The sequence below is a fragment of the Nansenia antarctica genome (assembly GCF_963989245.1).
Source record: "Nansenia antarctica genome assembly, chromosome: 15".
NCBI lineage: Eukaryota > Metazoa > Chordata > Actinopteri > Argentiniformes > Microstomatidae > Nansenia > Nansenia antarctica.
Window position 1 is genome coordinate 708,021 of NC_137685.1, and position 22,500 is coordinate 730,520.

The following is a 22,500-nucleotide window of genomic DNA, read 5'->3' on the forward strand; positions in this document are numbered from 1 at the left end:
GGGCCACCGTTACTTTGATGTCCTAGCGGACAGCTCCAGGCGTTAGTAAATGGTATATGGACTGCACTTATATAGACTGACTTATATGGCGCCTTTATCCAAAGCGCTTTACAACGGCCTCTCATTCACCCGTTCACACACACATTCACACACCAATGGCGGCAAGCTGCCATGCAAGGCGCCGGCCCGCTCACTGGGAGCAATGTGGGGTTCAGTCTCTTGCCCAAGGACACTTCGACATGTGGCCAGCCGGGGCTCAAACCGCCAATCTGCTGAACTTGCGATCGTTAGACCGCAGCTCTACCTCCTGAGACACAGCCTCTACCTCCGGAGACACAGCCTCTACCTCCTGAGACACAGCCTCTACCTCCTGAGACACAGCCTCTACCTCCTGAGACACAGCATCTACCTCCTGAGACACAGCCTCTACCTCCTGAGACACAGCCTCTACCTCCTGAGACACAGCCTCTACCTCCTGAGACACAGCCTCTACCTCCTGAGACACAGCCTCTACCTCCTGAGACACAGCCTCTACCTCCTGAGCCACAGCCTCTACCTCCTGAGACACAGCCTCTACCTCCTCAGACACAGCCTCTACCTCCTGAGACACAGCCTCTACCTCCTGAGACACAGTCTCTACCTCCATCAGCCTCTACCTCCTGAGACACAGCCTCTACCTCCTGAGACACAGCCTCTACCTCCTGAGACACAGCCTCCACCTCCTGAGACACAGCCTCTACCTCCTGAGACACAGCCTCTACCTCCTGGGACACAGCCTCTACCTCCTGAGACACAGCCTCTACCTCCTGAGACACAGCCTCTGCCTCCTGAGACACAGCCTCTACCTCCTGAGACACAGCCTCTACCTCCTGAGACACAGCCTCTACCTCCTGAGACACAGCCTCTACCTCCTGAGACACAGCCTCTACCTCCTGAGACACAGCCTCTACCTCCTGAGACACAGCCCCTACCTCCTGAGACACAGCCTCTACCTCCTGAGACACACCCTCTACCTCCTGAGACACTTTCTCTCGGTCTGTCCCTAACCCATACAGTATACAGGTACACTCCCCTTTATGCCCCTATAAAAACGGTATGAAGAATTCTCTCTCTCATTCCCACATCCACATTTCTCCTATTGGCTTCTTGGAGTTCCATCATAGCGGTGGCGGCCATGTTACAGCGTTGTCACATGCCTCCCCTGACGCCCCCACAGTCCTACAGAGCCCCCAGCACCACGGGCAGGTTAGCATGCAGCAGTCACTTCCAGTCCTGTCACACTAACTCATTCCAACCCACACAGCCCTCCAGAGCTCCAGACTGTAGTCTGCCCCAGAGAAAACACCATCACACTGCAGTGACACTGAACCACCACTGGGGGCAGGGCACCTAAGAAAACAAACTCCAACGCCACTTAATCTCCAGAGCTGCTGAACACCGCTGCTCCACTCCGGAGACAGTAGACATGTGCAGAGGGTGAACAGGAACAGAGGGTGAACACAGTGGTGTAGTCTAGTGTTTTCTAGTGGGTATACTGTGATGTTTCCCTCCCAGCCTCATATCGTTCATTTCGGAACGCCATAAAAATACATCTGCGCTCCCTGTCTAACGTTATATATATATATATATATATATATATATATATATATATATATATAAATGACATGTTATAAGGCTGATCTGTGCATGATAGTGTTGCATTTTGACATATTTCATGTCGCATCTCCCCCATGTTGATGGTGTATGACGCTATAGTCAGTCCCAATGGTCCAAAATTCAAGTGCTTCGTAACACAGACGAGGTGAATTTTATGAATGAAAGTGTGAAAGTTCTGTCACAAAACGCCGTTACGTATCCTCACACATGTTTAAGTGGGTATACGGAAATCATTGGCCTTTCCTGGTGGGTATACGGCGTAGTCCTGCGTATCACGTAGACGACACCACTGGGTGAACAGGAACAGGAACAAAGCTCTCAGGAACAGAGGGTGAACAGGAACAGAGCTTTTCTCTGTCAGTGAAGACAAATAAATCGTCCTGTTGACAAAACAGGCGGATTATGTCACTCCTGTCTGTCCCTGTTGCCATGGCGGGTTGCTATGTTGCTATAGGGTGTGATGCTGAGCGGCTGTGGTAAACCCCAGGTCTATGATCTGACTCTGACTGATCTGAGGGAGCCGACCATTACTGCGACCACAAGAGAGGGATGCAGAGTTCTGGCTACATCTCACTCACCACTGCAGGCTCGTATCAGTCAGTCACCTCTGCAGACTCATATCACCACTGCAGGCTCATATCACCACTGCAGACTCATATCACCACTGCAGGCTCATATCACCACTGCAGGCTCATATCACCACTGCAGACTCATATCACCACTGCAGCTCATATCACCACTGCAGACTCATATCACCACTGCAGACTCATATCACCACTGCAGCTCATATCACCACTGCAGACTCATATCACCTCTGCAGCTCATATCACCACTGCAGCTCATATCACCACTACAGCTCATATCACCACTGCAGACTCATATCACCACTGTAGACTCATATCACCACTGCAGACTCATATCACCACTGTAGACTCATATCACCTCTGCAGCTCATATCACCACTGCAGCTCATATCACCACTGCAGTTCATATCACCACTGCAGACTCATATCACCACTGCAGCTCATATCACCACTGCAGACTCATATCACCACTGCAGACTCATATCACCACTGCAGACTCATATCACCACTGCAGACTCATATCACCACTGCAGACTCATATCACCACTGCAGACTCATATCACCACTGCAGACTCATATCACCACTGCTGCTCATATCACCACTGTAGACTCATATCACCTCTGCAGCTCATATCACCACTGCAGACTCATATCACCACTGCAGACTCATATCAGTCAGGTCCTGGTTGGTGGGGTGGTGATAAGACCTGTCGTTGCGTTGGACATTAAGGGGATTACAACTCCTAGTTGTTCCTACCAGCTGTAGCCATAGTTTGAATCACTGACAGTACACCTAAATAAACCCACATTAAAAAGCACATTCATCTCTCTCATCGCTGCTGCCGTCGTCATAGCGACCATGTAGGGATCATTATGGGCAAAGTGGTGTTACGTTGCTTTGGCCTTGTTACCTCAGCTAGCGTTTATGGAGCCGTTTGTGAGGCTGTTTAGTCGTAGGGTCTCCCACCGGCAGAGGTATGCAGGAACACTGACAGAGAAACACAATCACTGACAACTATCCTCATTCATTAAAATAAAATAAAATAACATTTGTAGTTCTCTACAGAGATGGAGTCCTCTAGTTTGTGTTTGGAGACCAGATATTGAACCTTGAATTGTGAGCTTAGAATGATAAGGTTCTATCTCCGTTTAGAATGATAAGGTTCTATCTCCGTTTAGAATGAGAAGGTTCTATCTCCGTTTAGAATGATAAGGTTCTATCTCCGTTTAGAATGATAAGGTTCTATCTCCGTTTAGAATGATAAGGTTCTATCTCCGTTTAGAATGATAAGGTTCTATCTCCGTTTAGAATGATAAGGTTCTATCTCCGTTTAGAATGATAAGGTTCTATCTCCGTTTAGAATGAGAAGGTTCTATCTCCGTTTAGAATGAGAAGGTTCTATCTCCGTTTAGAATGATAAGGTTCTATCTCCGTTTAGAATGATAAGGTTCTATCTCCGTTTAGAATGATAAGGTTCTATCTCCGTTTAGGGCAGTTCAGAGATATTGAGCGTCAACGTTTTTACATTCCATTATGTTTTGTGAGACGGAACCTTTGTGTTTTATTAATGACTAACTCAAAAATGTCAACATTTTAAGAATAACACCACACAGGCATTAATAAACACCTAATGGATCAGACTATGTAAAAAAAAAACTCAATTTTGACCAAAAATGGAGATAGAACCTTATAATTCTAACGTCACGTTGTGATAAAGCTGCTGTGTTTCAGCCTGGGAGCTGGGCTACACCGTGTGTCTGAATGAGTGCAGAGAAGCCTGACATCTGGTAGCCTAGTTTCTGCCCAGAAGAAATGAAAAGCACAGAAAGGCTGAAGGCTCTCTCTCACTCACACACACACACACACACACACACACACACACACACACACACACACACACACACACACACACACACAGGCTCTCTCACATCAATAATGAATGGAAATATTATATTAGCTGACAGAGGAGAAAGGGAGAGAGGGCTGAGGGCTCTCTCTCTCTTCCTCTCTCTTCCTCTCTCTCTCTCTCTCTGTCTCTCTCTTCCTCTCTCTCTCCCTCTCTCTCTCTCCCTCTCTCTCTCTCTCTTCCCCTCTCTCTCTCTCTCTCTCTCTCTCTCTCTCTTCCTCTCTCTCTCTCTCTCTCCCCCTCCCTCTCTCTCCCCCTCCCTCTCTCTCTCTTTCTCTCTCCCTCCCTCTCTCTCTCTCTCTCTCTCTTCCTCTCTCTCTCTCTCTCTCCCTCTCTCTCTCTCTCTCTGTCTCTCAATTCAGTTCAACTGTCTACATTTTAGTGGCATGAATAAACAAATGTTTAGATTTAGCCAAAGCATCACAAACAATCATGAGATATACAGGTAAAACTAGACTAATAAAGAAAATACCCCCAAAAACACTGGCTGTCCTTGTGGATGTGGCACCAAGTCCCCCCGCCCCACCCCCCCACTCTCTCTCTCTCTCTCTCTCTCTCTCTCTCTCTCTCTCTCTCTCTCTCTCTGTCTCTCTCTCTCTCTGTCTCTCTCTCTCTCTCTCTCTCTCTCTCTCTCTCTCTCTCTCTTCTTCTCTCAGACAGAATTATTAATCTCTCAGGGACATTAATGTTGTGACTCAACACGACCAGCCCCTCTAATGACCCTGCCTGTGTCCGCCTGGCCGAGGCCACATCTGCCCCCTCAGCTCCGCCCTGGGGGGACGGCCGTCCTCAGCAGCATAAAGGGGCCAGAAATCCCCAAAAGGCAATAAGGACAAACAGGGCCGGCCCAGCGTTCACATGGTGGGAGACGCTGTCAGGGGGTGTGGGACACTGGGACTATAATGGAACATCCCGTTTCTTATCGTGACGTTAGAATTATAAGGTTCTATCTCCATTTTTGTCAAAATTGAGTCTTTTACATAATCTGATCCATTAGGTGTTTATTAATGCCTGTGTGGTGTTATTTTTTTAAATGTTGACATTTTTGAGTTAGTAATTAATAAAATACAAAGGTTCCATCTCCCAAAACATAATGGAATGTAAAAACTTTGACGCTCAATATCTCTGAACTGCCCTAAACGGAGATAGAACCTTATCATTCTAAACGGAGATAGAACCTTATCATTCTAAACGGAGATAGAACCTTATCATTCTAAACGGAGATAGAACCTTATCATTCTAAACAGAGATAGAACCTTATCATTCTAAACGGAGATAGAACCTTATCATTCTAAACGGAGATAGAACCTTATCATTCTAAACTCACAATATGTTGTTGTTACAGTCACATGTCTGCCATGTTCTAGAACATCCCTGGGTGGTGTTGCATGAACCTTAGATGCTCAACATCAGGTCTCTGACCCCAACAGAGAGGAACTCATCCATCCACGTCAGGAGAAGCTCCACCACGGCCTCCTGCTGTGCCACCTTGTGCTGCCTGCGTCTGATACAGAGCTCTACACTCTCCTCTCCTCTCCTCTCCTCCTCCTCTCCTCTCCTCTCCTCCTCCTCTCCTCCTCCTCCTCTCCTCTCCTCTCCTCCTCCTCCTCCTCCTCCTCTCCTCTCCTCTCCTCTCCTCTCCTCCTCCTCTCCTCTCCTCTCCTCTCCTCTCCTCTCCTCTCCTCTCCTCTCCTCTCCTCTCCTCCCTCTCCTCTCCTCTCCTCTCCTCTCCTCTCCCTCTCCTCCTCCTCCTCCTCTCCTCCTCCTCTCCTCTCCTCCTCCTCTCCTCTCCTCTCCTCCTCTCCTCCTCTCCTCCTCCTCTCCTCTCCTCTCCTCTCCTCTCCTCTCCTCCTCCTCCTCCTCTCCTCCTCTCCTCCTCTCCTCTCCTCCCCTCTCCCCCTCTCCTCCTCCTCTTCCTCCTCTCCTCTCCTCCTCTCCTCCTCTCCTCCTCCTGTCCTCTCCTCCTTGCTGCTGGGACATGCGCCAGCCCTGACCTCTCTCTGCCTGGCCGTATTTCACCCCCTCCTATTACATTAACAGGTCCTGTCTCTGAGGCTTTGCTGTATTGATTCCCTGCCCCTTCCAGCAATCCCCTTTAACAGAGAATGAGCTGCAACTGCTGTGTGGCCGTTCCAGCTGCAGAGGAGGGGAGGGGCGGCTAAGTGAAAGCTACTGTACTGTTTTCAGACCGTCCTGAGTAGGAGAGAAGACAGGGGGATGGGTTGGCAGGCAGGCAGAGGGTGGGGGGTGGGGGAGTGAGACATCCTGAGACATCTTCTGACCCTCACCACTACGTCTCCTAAAGACCCCCGCTTTCCCCTCTACTGTGTCCCTAAGAATTTCTATTGCCCCCCTTGTACTGTTTCTCAGTTTCTCCAGTAATAAAAAAAAAAAAAAAGTTTTAGTAGAAGGCGATAATAGGGAGAAGGTTTTTCCTTCTATCAGTGGCCCCGGGCCCGAGCTAGAGTACTCTTCCTGCAACGAATGGTGGACTGCTGATTCACATGCTTAGTATTCAAATGTATTGATTGTAAGTCGCTTTGGAATAAGGCGTCTGCTAAATGCAAAAAATGTAAATGTAAAAAAAATGGGAGTGGAAGCAGGAGAGCTCTGTTCCATCTACAATCATAGGTTTCACTTTAATAATCGAGTATCTAGTGTGGCGTAGTCCTGAAAAAGGACAGAAATGCAAGCTCTCTCTCTGGGCGAGGGCTGGACAGTGGAGTCGGCTGAAGGAGCTTTACATGTACATCACACTTCTGTCACTAGAGATGTTCAGTGTAGTTCAGTTCAGTGTACTGACTATCCTCTGGATGTTCATTCCAACACAGTTTTCCAAAAGTGTCTCCTGCGTGTCCTGGTTGACACATATAAGATATTTGTGAACAATACGTCAACAACTACTATTTCAGTAAGTAAGTTCATCTTTATTAACTTCAAATTGCATCTGCCAATATGCTGTACGTAGCTATATATCCGACTGTGGTGGCTGTTGTGTCTGGTGTTAAAACCATGAGTTCCTCTAAACCAGCGTTTCCCAAACTGTGGGGCGCGCCTCCCTAGTGGGGCGCGGGGGTACTGCAGGGGGGGCGCAGAAATAAAAAAATAATAATAAAAAAAAAAAAACTGGGAATACTGCTGCCTTTTGCAACATCGTACCTGTGTGAGATAGGCTTTTCTGCTGTTGCTGCTATCAAAAGCAAATACAGGTCGAAATTGAACATTGAGAATGAACTGAGAGTGGCAGTCTCAAAACAACAACCCCGCTTTGAGAAGATTTGCAAGGCAAAGCAAGCACACACAAGTCATTGATCGTAATTGTGATAGGAATGTGTAGAGTATGAATAGTGATGCAGTAGAAATTAGTTAATGTTGATATGTTAAATATTTCAGTGGCACAGGATCATTTGCCAAGCACTTATGTTCCTTTTTAACCCATAATAAAATATAAAACTATAGTTGGATATATGTGTCTTGTTATTATTAGAAGAGAAAATGTAATGTTTGTACAACTGTATACAATTAATTATATCAATCTAGGTGGGGACCGGGTTAGGGGGGGCTCGAAAATATTTCCAATTACCCAAGGGGGGCCTGATTGAAAAAGTTTGGGAACCGCTGCTCTAAACAGTTGTCCAAGGATGTCAGAATCAAGATAGTTCACGTCCACCATCAAGGAGAAGGCTACAAAAAACTCTCACAATGTTTCAAACTACCCATTTCCACTGTCAGAAACATCATCAGAAAATGGAAAATAAATGAAACAATTGAAGTCAAGGCAAGATCTTGAAGACCAAGAATAAATTCAGATAGAATGGCCTGAGATCTGGTGAGAAATGCTCAGAAGAACTCACACATCACTGCAAAAGAGCTGCAAAACAGAGTAGCAGACACCGGTCTAGTTGTTCACAGGACAACAATACAGCGTACCTTAAACAACAAAGACCTACATGGCAGAGTTGCCTTTCCTACGACCTCAACACAAAATTAAGCGTCTGAAGGATGCAAAACAAAACCTTGAGAAACCTGAAGCCTATTGGAACAATGTGCTTTGGACTGACGAAACCAAAATGTAACTTTTTGGCCACAACCAAAGAAGGTATGTTTGAAGAAAAAAGGGTGAAGCATTTGTAGAGAAGAACACCGTGCCAACTGTTAAGCATGGAGGTGGATCCATTTTGCTTTGGGCTTGTGTAGCAGCTGGGGACACAGGCAATATTGTGTGGGTGGAAGGAAGAATGGATTCCACCAAATATCAAAACATTCTAGAGGCTAATGTTCGAAGGTCGGTCCAGAAATTGAAGTTGAGAAGTCGGCCCGAAGCGTACCTCAAAATCAACCATGAAGTACCTCCAGGAAAGAATAATGAATATTATTGAAGATCTGTGGAGAGATCTCAAACATGCCGTGCATGCAAGAAGGCCAAAGAATATTTCTGAGCTAGAGGTGTTCTCCCTTTCAATTCCCAAAACAAGAATTGAAAGACTCTTGGCTGTCTACAAGAAGCGTTTGCAGGATGTTATAGTTGCCCGAGGAGGAGTTACAAAGTACTAGCTGACAGGGGTCCCAAACTTTTGCACAAGGCCTTTTTCCTTTGTTTCATTATTTTGAAACTGTAAAAAGTTAAAAATAAAAATGTATCTTGCTTTATTTATTTACATAAATGAAATGTGTCATGTTTGTACCATTTAGAGGTTAGGTTTGCTTCTTTTCACTGAGATATTCATTATAAATAAAAGGCATTCTAACCAGGGGTGCCCACATGTCTGCACCCCACTGTAGAATGAATGAATGTCAATGTGCTATGTGAAGGACTGTGCTATGTGATGTACTGTGCTATGTGAAGAAGGACTGTGCTATGTGAAGGACTGTGCTGTGTGAAGTACTGTGCTGTGTGATGTACTGTGTCGTCTGTGTGTGTTTTGAGTGTGGAGCCACTGCGCCGCCACCCTGCTCCTGCTGTGAGGTCCTGGTTAGTAGAGCACATAATCAGACTTAGCCACCAGCTGCAGCAGAACGTCTGACTGTCAGAACGTCAGCCTCTCAGGGCCTCACAGCAGCTCGGCACATGGAGTACCGTCATCATCACAGCACTGAGCAGCTAGCAGACTAGCCTCACTATGACGCCTCAGCAGAGAGGAGCTTCCCTCCTTCCTTCCTTCCTCCCTTCCTTCCTTCCTTCCTCCCTTCCTTCCTTCCTTCCTTCCTTCCTTCCTTCCTTCCTTCCCTCCCTCCTTCCCTCCCTCCTGCTTAGGATTAAATACATTTCACAACACAAGGAAACCGAAAGGATTCATCCACAGCCATGGGTGAGGGAAGGGGGTGCACGTGCTTGGATACAGTGTTTCTGTGTTTGTCTTGATGCCGGCCGTCCTGTGCTGCCCGTGGAGCGTGCATAGCTCTGGGCACCGCGGGACGGATGTGCTAGTGACCTCTGACCCCGGCCATCCAAGCAGAGCTTCATCATGTCTCTGGAAAACCAGCTGCTTGTGACGTCCTTGTCTAGCGTTGCATTCTTGGACATACTGTATCTGTTCTTGAGAAATCCGCCTGATATACAAGAACATTACGATGGAATTCATCTAGAGTCAAATAGACATGTTATACAGTAATTTCTATTTAGTTAAAAACGTTAAATGTATTATTATTAATGTTTTATTAACCAGTGCAATTTCCATTGTTTGATAGTTAGAGGTAACACACACACACACACACACACACACACACACACACACACACACACACAGGATGGGAGGATGTGTTGGAGCAGGCTGGGGTAGGGGTCAGCTACCTCCATTACACCATCCTCCCTCTGAGAGCAGTGAGTCACGGAGGAGGTCTGAACCTTGGGGGGAGGTGGGACGTGTCCCCCCCCCTCCGTAGAGCACCCCAGCCCCCACCCCAGCCCCTCCAACCTAATCAGCACACCTAAAGGTCACTGCTGTCACAGGCCCAGCAGCACCACACAGGTGGACAGACGCGCTCATGTGGCTCCAGCCCAGCTAAAAGGTAACGTTCCCTCAGCGTTACCGGACCTGACAACCCCACCGCAGCACCACCGCAGCCTAACACAGAGGCGACGCTCCCTCAAGGTTAGCTGAGCTGACAGCAGGTTAGAGGGCTGATGGGACAGCGGCAGGCCTGGTGTGGTTAGCAGCACAGCTGATGACAGGAGGACAGGGGGAGAGTATTAACAGACCACGGGTGGATGGAGAGAGAGGGAGAGAGAGAGGGCGAGAGGGAGGGAGAGAGGGAGAGAGGGAGGAGGGAGAGAGGGAGAGAGAGAGGGAGAGAGGGAGAGAGAGGGAGGGAGGGAGAGGGAGAGAGAGAGGAAGAGAGAGGGAGAGGGAGAGAGAGAGAGAGGGAGGGAGAGGGAGAGAGAGAGAGGGAGAGAGGGAGGGAGAGAGGGAGAGAGGGAGGGAGGGAGAGAGGGAGAGAGACAGAGAGAGGGAGAGAGAGAGAGAGCGTCATACAGACAGGAAGAGGGGCTGGTGGTTCTGGATGGGACCTGGAAGGTGGCGTCTGCTGGTATATTTATAGACTCACCATGTGGGAGTAAGCCTGTGTGTGTGTGTGTGTGTGTGTGTGTGTGTGTGTGTGTGTGTGTGTGTGTGTGTGTGTGTGTGTGTGTGGGTGAGCATGCCTCTGTTGTGTGAGAGAAGCTATGAAGGGCATGCTAATTCGGAAGCTTCTACCTTGTGCTCTTCCCAAGCTAGCCCTCATGGCTAGTTTAGCATGGCTAGTTTAGCTAGTTTAGCATGGCTAGTCTATAGTTTAGCATGCACCTTCTCTAAACACAGGACGAGCCCCTCCCCCTTCCAATCTCAGATGCACATTGTGCAGCAGCCAGACCATGCATGTGCAGTCAAGCCTGGCCGCATGCTTCAGCAACGCCGCAGCTTAATGCACGGCTGTGGCCGGACGACGGGAAACCCGTTCCTCCTCCCCGTCACGAGAGCAGCGGAGCGACGCCATTACAGAATCATATCAGCTACAGGCTGGACCAGGAAGTGCTCAGGCCTCAGCCTGGAAGCCTCGTCCAGCACCAGCAGAGAGAGATCGCCCTGAGCTAAGTGCTGCGTTCTCTCTCTGTCAGTCAGAGGAGCCGTGGGCTGTGATTGGTGGCTGTGGGCGTGAGAGCTTCATGTTGAGGCGCTCTCTCTCTCTCTCTCTCTCGCCCCGGCGCAGGTAATTTAATCAGCAACCACTTGAGATTGGGAATAATCTCAGCCTGAGAGAGTTCACCCGTGCGGGTAAATATTCATGAACACAGCAGCTGAGCGTGAGAAAACCAGGAAACCCTGCTGCATTCTCCTGCTTCATTCTCCACAAGAAGAACGTATTCATTTGGTAGCCTATTAATTTATATTTGGAGAGGCGTCATAATATGAAGAAGAGTCCAAATGCAGTATGGTTTAAAGGTCCAGTATGGAGATTTGAGCTTGAAGATGCTAAATGGCCATGATAAAACAGTAGCCATCAAGGAATGAGATCACATGATCTGTGCTGTTTTGGTCTAACAAAGTGCTTTCTAAACAAACATTTACATCATATTTAGTACATTTAGTTTGTTTACAGGGATATGCACACAATTAGAAAACCTGTCATATGTACATGTTCTAATGTTCAGTGCAGCCAGAGAGTGCAGAATAACATGCTTCCTCTTTAATGAACTGCCTTATTTTTGGGAAGAAACTGTCCTGAACAAAGTTCCTATTCACCAGAACTGCTAATGCTGCTGTTCTCTGTTTGAGTTCTTCTCAGCCTACATTTACATTTTTACATGTTTGGCATTTAGCAGACGCCTTATTCCAAAGCGACTTACAATCAATACATTTGACTAAGCAAGTGAATCATCAATCCACCAGTCGTAGCAGGAAGAGTAATCCAGCTCAGGCCCGGGGCCACTGATAGAAGGAAAAACCTTCTTCTAGCCCCTCACTAGGTTCCCGTGATCCAAGCCTCCATAGTGATGAACTCCCACGGCTCAGAGCTGAGCTGACAGTCGTCATGTGACTCAGGCATCACCAGTGGGTCGGGCAGCTCAGCAGTATAATGTAAACAAAAAGCTCATCATTCCTGCTGGCAGGCTGGTGTCAATGAGAAGCTCAGAGCTGTCAAGGTCCCTCTCTGTCTCACAGTGGCAGGTAGGCACCACGTTCACTAGCAGGTAGGGTTAGCCACATTCATGGGAAAATGAAATGTGAAATGTGAATTTCAGGATTGTGAAAGCGCTGAGGTTGAAATGAGGAAGTGAAAGTAGCCTGTTTCTGACAGGCCTGCAGTACTGGTCCAGGCTCCCTGTGTTTGATCCATCTAAGCTGTGAACAAGCTGTGTACAAGTGTAAATGTTTGTGTTCATAATTAGACTTAAGATACTATACTATATGTATGTACAGGGTAAAATGGTCTGTAATGATCTCTAGTGTTTACACGTTTTCATTTGGGTGTGTCAGATATGGAGAAGGACTGCTCCTCTCCTACCTGTCTGTGTGTGTGTGTGTGTGTGTGTGTGTGTGTGTGTGTGTGTGTGTGTGTGTGTGTGTGTGTGTGTGTGTGTGATCAACGCTGCACATTCACCACTCTGACTGGGTTTGCTATCGCCTGACAATTTTCTACCAATTACAGCTGATTGTGCTTTCACTAAATAAACTGCAGGCGGTGAGTGAGTCTTCTATTGGCATGCTGATTCAACACACCTCTCACCCACACACCCACGCTACACTGCCTTTCCCAGGAGAAGAGCTGCCATTCACATAAAAAAAAAGTGAAATGATGTTGATGTTGCTCTTCTGATGTTGGATGGATCTACTGTGGATCCACTCTCACTCATCTCCAAGCTAGCGACTGTCACACAGCAGAGAGGCCAATGAGGTCATATGGCATTGAAGCCTCTATCTGCATGTTTGCTGCACAACACCACAAATCACCATACAGGATGAATCATCTCTTGTTTAGAAAGAACTCAGTCAGATTTGGAGCCCTGGGAAAATATGCCACTGCCATCATAACATCCCCTTCCACATGAAGCAGCTGGTCACAAGGCTTTCCATCAAACTCCAAATGACAGCATATCAAATGACAGCCTATCAAATGACAGCATACCAAATGACAGCCTATCAAATGACAGCCTATCAGATGACAGCCTATCAGATGACAGCATATCAGATGACAGCCTATCAAATGACAGCCTATCAAATGACAGAGAACCTTCCAGGGAGCAGCCAATAACAGCAGGTGTAGGGGAAGACATCCTTCATAGATAACAGCTCTCAGCCCCACTACACATCCTCCTATGCTAACATGCTAATACTACACATTATTAGACAAACCACCGCTAACTATTACATCTAAGTGGCGGCACCTTGTTGCTCTGGATATAAACCTGTGGCTATGTTTAGAGCAGTGGTTCTCAAACCTCTCCTCAGGGACCCCCAGCCACTCCACATATCTGTTCCACCATCAGCACACCTGATTCAACTAATCAAGTACAAAGCAATTATGATGTGTACTTGATTAGTTGAATCAGGTGTGCTGGTGGTGGAACAGATCAAATATGTGGAGTGGCTGGGGGTCCCCGAGGAGAGGTTTGAGAACCACTGGTTTAGAGGGATGTTTAGAGGGATGTTTAGAGATGTTTAGAGGGATGTTTAGAGATGTTTAGAGGGATGTTTAGAGATGTTTAGTTTAGAGATGTTTAGAGGGATGTTTAGAGATGTGTAGAGATGTTTAGAGGGATGTTTAGAGATGTTTAGAGGGATGTTTAGAGATGTTTAGAGATGTTTAGAGGGATGTTTAGAGATGTTTAGAGGGATGTTTAGAGGGATGGCACACTGTTCTGCATGCAGATATCTGACCCTCCACCACCAGCTCTGCTGCCAGCAGAGGGAAACTAGGTTAACCATCTTCAAAGGCTGAGCAGAGAGCAGAGGGAGCAGAAAGCAGAGGGAGGAGAGGGAGGAGAGGGAGGAGAGGGAGGAGAGGGAGGAGAGGGAGGAGGCAGGCTGGATCAGGAGGCTGTGTGGAGACTCTGAGGGGATCTTCTCCACCTCAGCTTGAAAGCTGCTAACAGACGAAGGCTCGGAAAAAACAGAGCAAGGCTCGGGATTTAAGACCAATCGATCAGGTTGGAACTGTCAATGTTCCTGAGGATGAATGGAAGGAATAAAACAGTGTTTTCAGAATGATGCTCTCAGATAGTCAACGTGGGTCCGTTTGTTCCCTGACACTGGAGGCTATGCCGTGAGCCTCACCAACCTGTTCAGAATGTTTACAACATTAACGACCAGACAGAGTCAGATGATACCTGTCTCAGAGTTATTGAGGCATTTCAAGAATTCATTGTTTTCCAAGGACATGTGCAGTACAATCTAAATTGACTAGAATAGTGCGGTTGTTAAAGCATTCAATCATGATGAAATATGAATGTATCTGTGCTCTGCTCCAAATGGACCCGTGATCAGACTTTTAATCAGAGAAGAATACATTCTTCCAGATAGATCAGATTTGTATATTAGAGCTGCTCTCAGCATTCCCAGAGCGTGCTGTAAACCCGAGGCAGCAGGGAGGAGAGTTATGTACGACACACAAACCCAGGTGTCCACTATTACCATGTTGCCTCACGTCACTTCTCATAGGTGTGAATCTGAGCAGTGATGCATCTCTCCAGGGAGCATGGCTGTGTTCCTCTGACGTAGCACAGATGGACTTGTATTGTCTCTCTGGAGAATCAGTGTCAAGTGCTCCTTCATCTTACCAGGTCCTGGTCGGAGAAACTGTATGAAAATATGGGTCTGATCTAATGTTGACAGGGTCTTTAACGGATTCAATTACAGATGTTTGTAATCAATACTGTATATAAATAATGTCACTGCAACTCTTCACACTGTTGAAGTTCACAGAACAGTTTGGCTTTAGGAACATTAAATAAAACCATTTCAACAATGACCCACGTCCTACTGTATACTACAGTACAGGCATGTATGTACTGCATTTCCTTGTGTTGTACTTGTACTCTGCGATGACAGTAAAGTTGAGTCTAATCTAATCTAATCTAATCCCGTAGGTGTTAGGGGCCTTACCTGGCAGGCGTTGTAGAGCAGCTGGTGTTCAAACTTCTTGATGCCCAGAATGTTCTGGAACATCTCGTACAGCTGGTCCTTGCTGAGGATGAGCTCCGAGGCGGCGCTGGCCGTCATACGCTGCTGGGCCTTGCGTGGGTCCTCGTCGCCGCGGTAGATGGTGTCAAACTTGGCCATCCAGGAGCTGAGCACCGTCTCCTTGCTCAGGCCGTCGATCTCGGGCAGGCTGCGCACGCGCTTCTCAATGTGCCTCTTGAACACCTCTCTGCAGTCGTTGGCTGAGAAGCCCCCGCTCTGGACCATTTTGGCAACGCGGTCACTCTTCAAGAACACCTGTTATGACAAAAAACCATAGTCAGTGACTGTGTCTGTACTGTCACACAGAGGGACAGGGTCATGCTCTTGGGGCTTACACCTCAAAACAACAGATGATGCAGGTGGAGGAAAAGAGAGGCTGAATAATAATAATGAGTCAATCTACACTACTGTACTATGAGCTGCTCGTTGCCATACCTCACACACAACGCTGGTCATTCCAGGAAGGAGATATAGATCAAATATTAAGACTCTTGGTATTGTTAGAGATCTGTTGACCATGTGACGTAAAGGCCAATGCACACAGCGTGCGATTTCTGTTGCGCGTCAACATTCCATAATTTCCATTGTTGTCATGAATGGAATCGAATTTTCGCCGTGCAATTAAAATCGGGGCCGTGTGCATTGCGATGCGATGACTTCCATTCAAACTTCAAAATGGAATGTTGACGCGCAACAGAAATCGCACGCTGTGTGCATTGGCCTTAAGACTTCAAGTTAAGTCTGTCCATGGTAAATCTATCTAGCTACGGCACTGTCGTTCTAGAAGTCAGGGCCAACCTGTGGGCAGATGAAGACGTGACTGATCCCCTCTGAGACTGAAGACATGACTGATCCTCTCTGAGACTGAAGACATGACTGATCCTCTCTCAGACTGAAGACATGACTGATCCTCTCTGAGACTGAAGACATGACTGATCCTCTCTCAGACTGAAGACATGACTGATCCTCTCTGAGACTGAAGACATGACTGATCCTCTCTCAGACTGAAGACATGACTGATCCTCTCTCAGACTGAAGACATGACTGATCCCCTCTGAGACTGAAGACATGACTGATCCTCTCTGAGACTGAAGACATGACTGATCCCCTCTCAGACTGAAGACATGACTGATCCTCTCTCAGACTGAAGACATGACTGATCCTCTCTCAGACTGAAGACATGACTGATCCTCTCAGACTGAAGACATGACTGATCCTCTCTCAGACTGAAGACATGACTGAACCTCTCTCAGACTGAAGACATGACTGATCCCCTCTCTCAGACTGAAGACATGACTGATCCTCTCTCAGACTGAAGACATGACTGATCCTCTCAGACTGAAGACATGACTGATCCTCTCTGAGACTGAAGACATGACTGATCCTCTCTCAGACTGAAGACATGACTGATCCTCTCTCAGACTGAAGACATGACTGATCCTCTCTCAGACTGAAGACATGACTGATCCTCTCAGACTGAAGACATGACTGATCCTCTCTCAGACTGAAGACATGACTGATCCTCTCTGAGACTGAAGACATGACTGATCCTCTCAGACTGAAGACATGACTGATCCTCTCTCAGACTGAAGACATGACTGATCCTCTCTCAGACTGAAGACATGACTGATCCTCTCTCAGACTAAAGACATGACTGATCCTCTCTCAGACTGAAGACATGACTGATCCTCTCTCAGACTGAAGACATGACTGATCCTCTCTCAGACTGAAGACATGACTGATCCTCTCTCAGACTGAAGACATGACTGATCCTCTCAGACTGAAGACATGACTGATCCTCTCTCAGACTGAAGACATGACTGATCCTCTCTCAGACTGAAGACATGACTGATCCTCTCTCAGACTGAAGACATGACTGATCCTCTCTCAGACTGAAGACATGACTGATCCTCTCTCAGACTGAAGACATGACTGATCCTCTCTCAGACTGAAGACATGACTGATCCTCTCTCAGACTGAAGACATGACTGATCCTCTCTCAGACTGAAGACATGACTGATCCCCTCTCAGACTGAAGACATGACTGATCCTCTCTCAGACTGAAGACATGACTGATCCTCTCTCAGACTGAAGACATGACTGATCCTCTCTGAGACTGAAGACATGACTGATCCTCTCTCAGACTGAAGACATGACTGATCCTCTCTCAGACTGAAGACATGACTGATCCTCTCTGAGACTGAAGACATGACTGATCCTCTCTGAGACTGAAGACATGACTGATCCTCTCTCAGACTGAAGACATGACTGATCCCCTCTCAGACTGAAGACATGACTGATCCTCTCAGACTGAAGACATGACTGATCCTCTCAGACTGAAGACATGACTGATCCTCTCAGACTAAAGACATGACTGATCCTCTCTCAGACTGAAGACATGACTGATCCTCTCTCAGACTGAAGACATGACTGATCCTCTCTCAGACTGAAGACATGACTGATCCTCTCTCAGACTGAAGACATGACTGATCCTCTCAGACTAAAGACATGACTGATCCTCTCTGAGACTAAAGACATGACTGATCCTCTCTCAGACTGAAGACATGACTGATCCCCTCTGAGACTGAAGACATGACTGATCCTCTCTCAGACTGAAGACATGACTGATCCTCTCTCAGACTGAAGACATGAATATGTAAACCAGCTCCTTTCCCTTTTTGTTTTTTTTTGTTTTTTTTAATATTTTTTTTGTTTGTTTTTCTTTCCTAACACCAGGGGAGCCACCCCTCCCAAATTTCGTTGTTTGGTACCTGTACTATAGCAATGACAATAAAGACCATCCATTCATTCATTCATTCATTCATTCATTGAACCTCTCTCAGGCTGCAGATAGCTATGAGCCAATGGCAGCTAGTAGCGACACGGGACAAAAAAGGGGAAAGGAAAGTGTCTGCAGCACCACAACAAAACTATAGAATACAGATGGAATGTAGCTTTTCCTCTGCAGTGATAACAGTGTAATATACTAAAGCCATAACAGAGGAGACGCGGACATAACTTTTCGAATGTTGAGGCATAATGTGACGGGCACGGATGGAAACGCTCTCCTCGTTATCCAGACCGGCCTGATTCTCATTCGCCTCCTGCATTATTCAGGCCCGACGGCGTGTAGGTGTTCTTTCTCATTCACTCCCAAATAGGGAACCAGGGGGGGGGGAGCAAAGCAAATGTCTTACAGGACCCAGCTTGAGAGCTGACTCTCTCCCTGGGTCTAAATCTTACTTTATGGAGCAGCTAGTAAAAAAAGGTGATTTATGATGTTTCCCTTACAGCCGGAAGTCTGGCGGTGACTTTTACCCTGGTCACCCTGTAAACCTCCCAGGGAAAGAGAAGACTGATGGGAGTTATCGTCTGTTATCGTCTGCTTCTCACCCAGCGAGACGTTTCCCAGGATTCTCGCACGATCACAAATCATCGATGAGACAAAACTCTGGCAGCAAATCATCTGTTTAAAAGTTTAAAGGTTTAAAGGTGTGCATTCTTCCTCTCTGTTTAAAGGTTTAAAGGTGTGCATTCTGCACTCATTACCTTGGAAGGAGTGAAAACAGGACACCTAGCTTTCTACCTCAAAAGAAACTCTAGCTAACTCATTAGCAGTTCTTTGATGTGTTGCTCCAAGACACAAAATCGACTCCGTAGTTCTCTGTGTCCCTTTGTCCTCCCCTAACAACTGAATGAGCGCCTCGTCATCATGATTAACAAGCCTGCAGACTAACAGCCTACTATAGTTGCATCACACTGTCATTCCTTGTCATTGTCAGTCTGGTGTTAGTTGTGGTTGGTCTCTGTGTGAAGCTGCAGTAGTACTGCCTCCTCTCTGTTCCATTGATAACCTCTAGTGAAGCTAATTATAGAACAACGTGTCCCGCCTGGCCACTACACAGTCTGGCCACAACAGAGAGATAGTTGTTGGCCCCCGATTGGATTCAGCAAATAGTGCTGAACATACTAAAACACCTTACAACTCAGACTAGTGTACAGCATGATTGTTTATGTTTAGTTTGTTTTTAACAATGATTTTGAAAGAACTGTAATTATTCAATCAGAGTTTTTGTTAACAGTCCGAACATTGCATCATCATGAAGACGGTAGACCCAGTAACACTCACAGTAGATAATTTCTCATTGCGTCTATTAGAAACATTACGGTAAAGATGACTGAGTGCGTCCCAATTTTACACATTTGTTAACATCTGTGTCTGAGTATGTGTCTGTACCTGTGTCTGTTTTAGTGTCTGTGTCTGAGTATGTGTCTGTACCTGTGTCTGTTTTAGTGTCTGTGTCTGAGTATGTGTCTGTACCTGTGTCTGTTTTAGTGTCTGTAGCTGAGTATGTGTCTGTACCTGTGTCTGTTTTAGTGTCTGTAGCTGAATGAATGAATGAATGAATGGTCTTTATTGTCATTGATATAGTACAGGTACCAAACAACGAAATTTGGGAGGGGGGGCTCCCCTGGTACTAGGAAAAAAAAACTAAAAACAAGAAGGGAAAAGAGCTGGTTTACATAAATAAAGGCTATGTACACTATCCACTATACTATACTATACAAATAAAACACTGTGCTGTATTCTATGCTATGCTATACATATCCTAACATTTCCTATCTCAGTATCTCTCTGAGTATGTGTCTGTACCTGTGTCTGTTTTAGTGTCTGTAGCTGAGTATGTGTCTGTTCCTGTGTCTGTTTTAGTGTCTGTTCCTGTGTCTGTTTTAGTGTCTGTAGCTGAGTATGTGTCTAGGGAGGGGTGGAGGGAGGGGTGGAGGGAGGGAGGGGTGGAGGGAGGGGTGGAGGGAGGGAGGGGTGGAGGGAGGGGTGGAGGTCTGTGTCTGCTGCAGGGACAGTGAGCTCAGCTCTCAGGGTCACCCTCCATCCCGCCATCCGTCCATCCGTCCATCCCTCCGTCCCTCCGTCCCTCCGTCCCCATAATGACAGGCTGATGGGGACAGAGGCAGACAGGGCCGTTGTCACACAGCAGCGGACAGCGTTCCTGTCACCCCAGCCTCTCCTCCAGGACTGTGACAGTCACGCTGTGGCCTGGTGGTCCACTATGACTGAACACCACAATGACACTACAGCACACTCAGAGGACAATAGTGGACAATAGTTTCACCCCTGTCACCGTCACTGTCATTATGTATTTAATCACTGAAGGACGATGTGCTGTGGATAGAGTCGTGGAGCTACTTTAGTGTTTTCCAGGCTTGTAACTTAATCAACGTGTCCTTTTGACATTGGAGCGTTAAAGGTTATTTTTGGCACAGAAAGCAGACGGCTGTTTGTGTTTGAGCCCAACAGAGAAACCCGTCATCATCATCATCATCTGTTAATCTGGATAATCACAGAGGACGACGGTATTTCAATGGAGGAGGTGCCATTTTGTTTATTTCAAATGAAATGCTCTCATTTCCAAATTGATTCACTTGGCGTTTCCACCACTAAAGGCAGGGGGGGTGTTATATGATTCAGCACATATCAGTCGCTATCACACAGCACCATATGCAGCGCAGCGCAATATATAACGGCCAGTCCTATCTGAGCCATAATTCCCCTGATTGTTGATTGAGTCTTGAGGTGAGTGAGATGGCAGCAGCGTCCAGCAGCACCAGGACTGAGTGATAATCCGTCCGGTAGAATAGATGTGCACACGACACACTGAGCACTTCACCCACCATTTTCCCACTCAGCAGTCCACGGAATTCAGGCCAAAGCAACAGAGTACAGAGAAGCGGAGCAGATTCTTCACTCACTGTGATAGATACAACTATGGACGTCCTCTGTGTCTGAACTGTCTCTGTGATAGATACAACTATGGACCTCCTCTCTGTATCTGAACTGTCTCTCTGTGTGATTTAAAGAGGCAGCCCTCAGGGCTGGAGGGCGTGTTTATTACACTCATCTCTATGCTAATTGAGTTACTGGACAGAATGACAGATAATCAACCAACGCACTGCAAAGGCAATATCAACCACAACACACATAAACCATAGGATTATATGACACACACACACCGACATTCTATACAACCTAGACATTCTATATGTAACAGAGAGCACATGAAACCACTCAGTCCTAGGTAAGGCGGGACCTTAGAGGGGAAATCTTGGCTGACATGACGACTTAAGAGACAGGGATACACATGATTACTCTACACGTCTCCTCCTCTCTGGAGCTGGTTATTCTGTCCTGAAGGTAAATAGTTTGTAACAGTTTAGCAGACGCCTTATTCCAAAGCGACTTACAATCAATACATTTGAATACCAAGCATGTGAATCAGCAGTCCACCATTCGTTGCAGGAAGAGTACTCTAGCTCGGGCCCGGGGCCACTGATAGAAGGAAAAACCTTCTCCCTATTATCGCCTTCTACTAAAACTTTTTATTTTTATTTTATTACTGGAGAAACTGAGGAACAGTACAAGGGGGGCAATAGAAGTTCTTAGGGACACAGTAGAGGGGAAAGCGGGTGTCTTTAGGAGACGTAGTGGTGAGGGTCAGAAGATGTCTCAGGAGGAGCAGTTAAGATGTAACCTGAAGAGATGGGTCTTCAGTCTACGACGGAAGATGGGTAGTGACTCTGCCGTTCTGACAGCTTCTGCCGTTCTGACAGTTTAGTCCTGGAGGTAAATAGTGTGTAACAGTTTAGTCCTGGAGGTAAATAGTTTGTAACAGTTTAGTCCTGGCAGGTAAATAGTTTGTAACAGTTTAGTCCTGGCAGGTAAATAGTTTGTAACAGTTTAGTCCTGGCAGGTAAATAGTAGAACTCACTGCTTTCTTTCTGCCTGCAGGAGGAAGGAAGATGTGAGAGTGTGTATAGTATACGGCGTAGCTGATTTGCTGTTGTAAATAGTGGGAAGTGATGGTGTTTTTATTAACAACTGTATTTCACATCAGGTCCAGCCTGACCTAGGTGGGGCCAGTGAGAGGGCTAGCCTGACCTAGGTGGGGCCAGTGAGAGGGCTGGCCCATGTCTGCTCTGAACTCAGGAGAAGGGTTGTGTTGCCTGTAGGGTTAGGGTTAGGGGACATGTAATGTGATGGTAAATGATTCATCCAGTCTTTTTCCCTTTGTAATTAGCTTCTGCTAGCTGCTGTTTTGCTCAGAGTAGGTTTTAGCCTAATGGAAACAAAGTGTATTTGGGTATATTATATTATATGTATTGATCTATCTTGCTATT

The 22,500-nt window shown here is 46.7% G+C and overlaps 1 protein-coding gene across 5 annotated transcripts in view; it reads right to left on the minus strand.

Moving 5' to 3' along the window:
* The window catches only part of cadpsb (Ca2+-dependent activator protein for secretion b), a gene marked incomplete at both ends in the record, with an annotated part of 92,132 nt that overhangs the window by 41,360 nt on the left and 28,272 nt on the right, over positions 1–22,500 (minus strand). For all 5 annotated transcript variants that reach the window (XM_080545665.1, XM_080545664.1, XM_080545662.1 and 2 more), the window contains one exon: positions 15,229–15,561. In XM_080545665.1, coding sequence (XP_080401791.1) covers positions 15,229–15,561 — 333 coding nt within the window. The remainder of the gene's footprint in view (positions 1–15,228; positions 15,562–22,500) is intronic.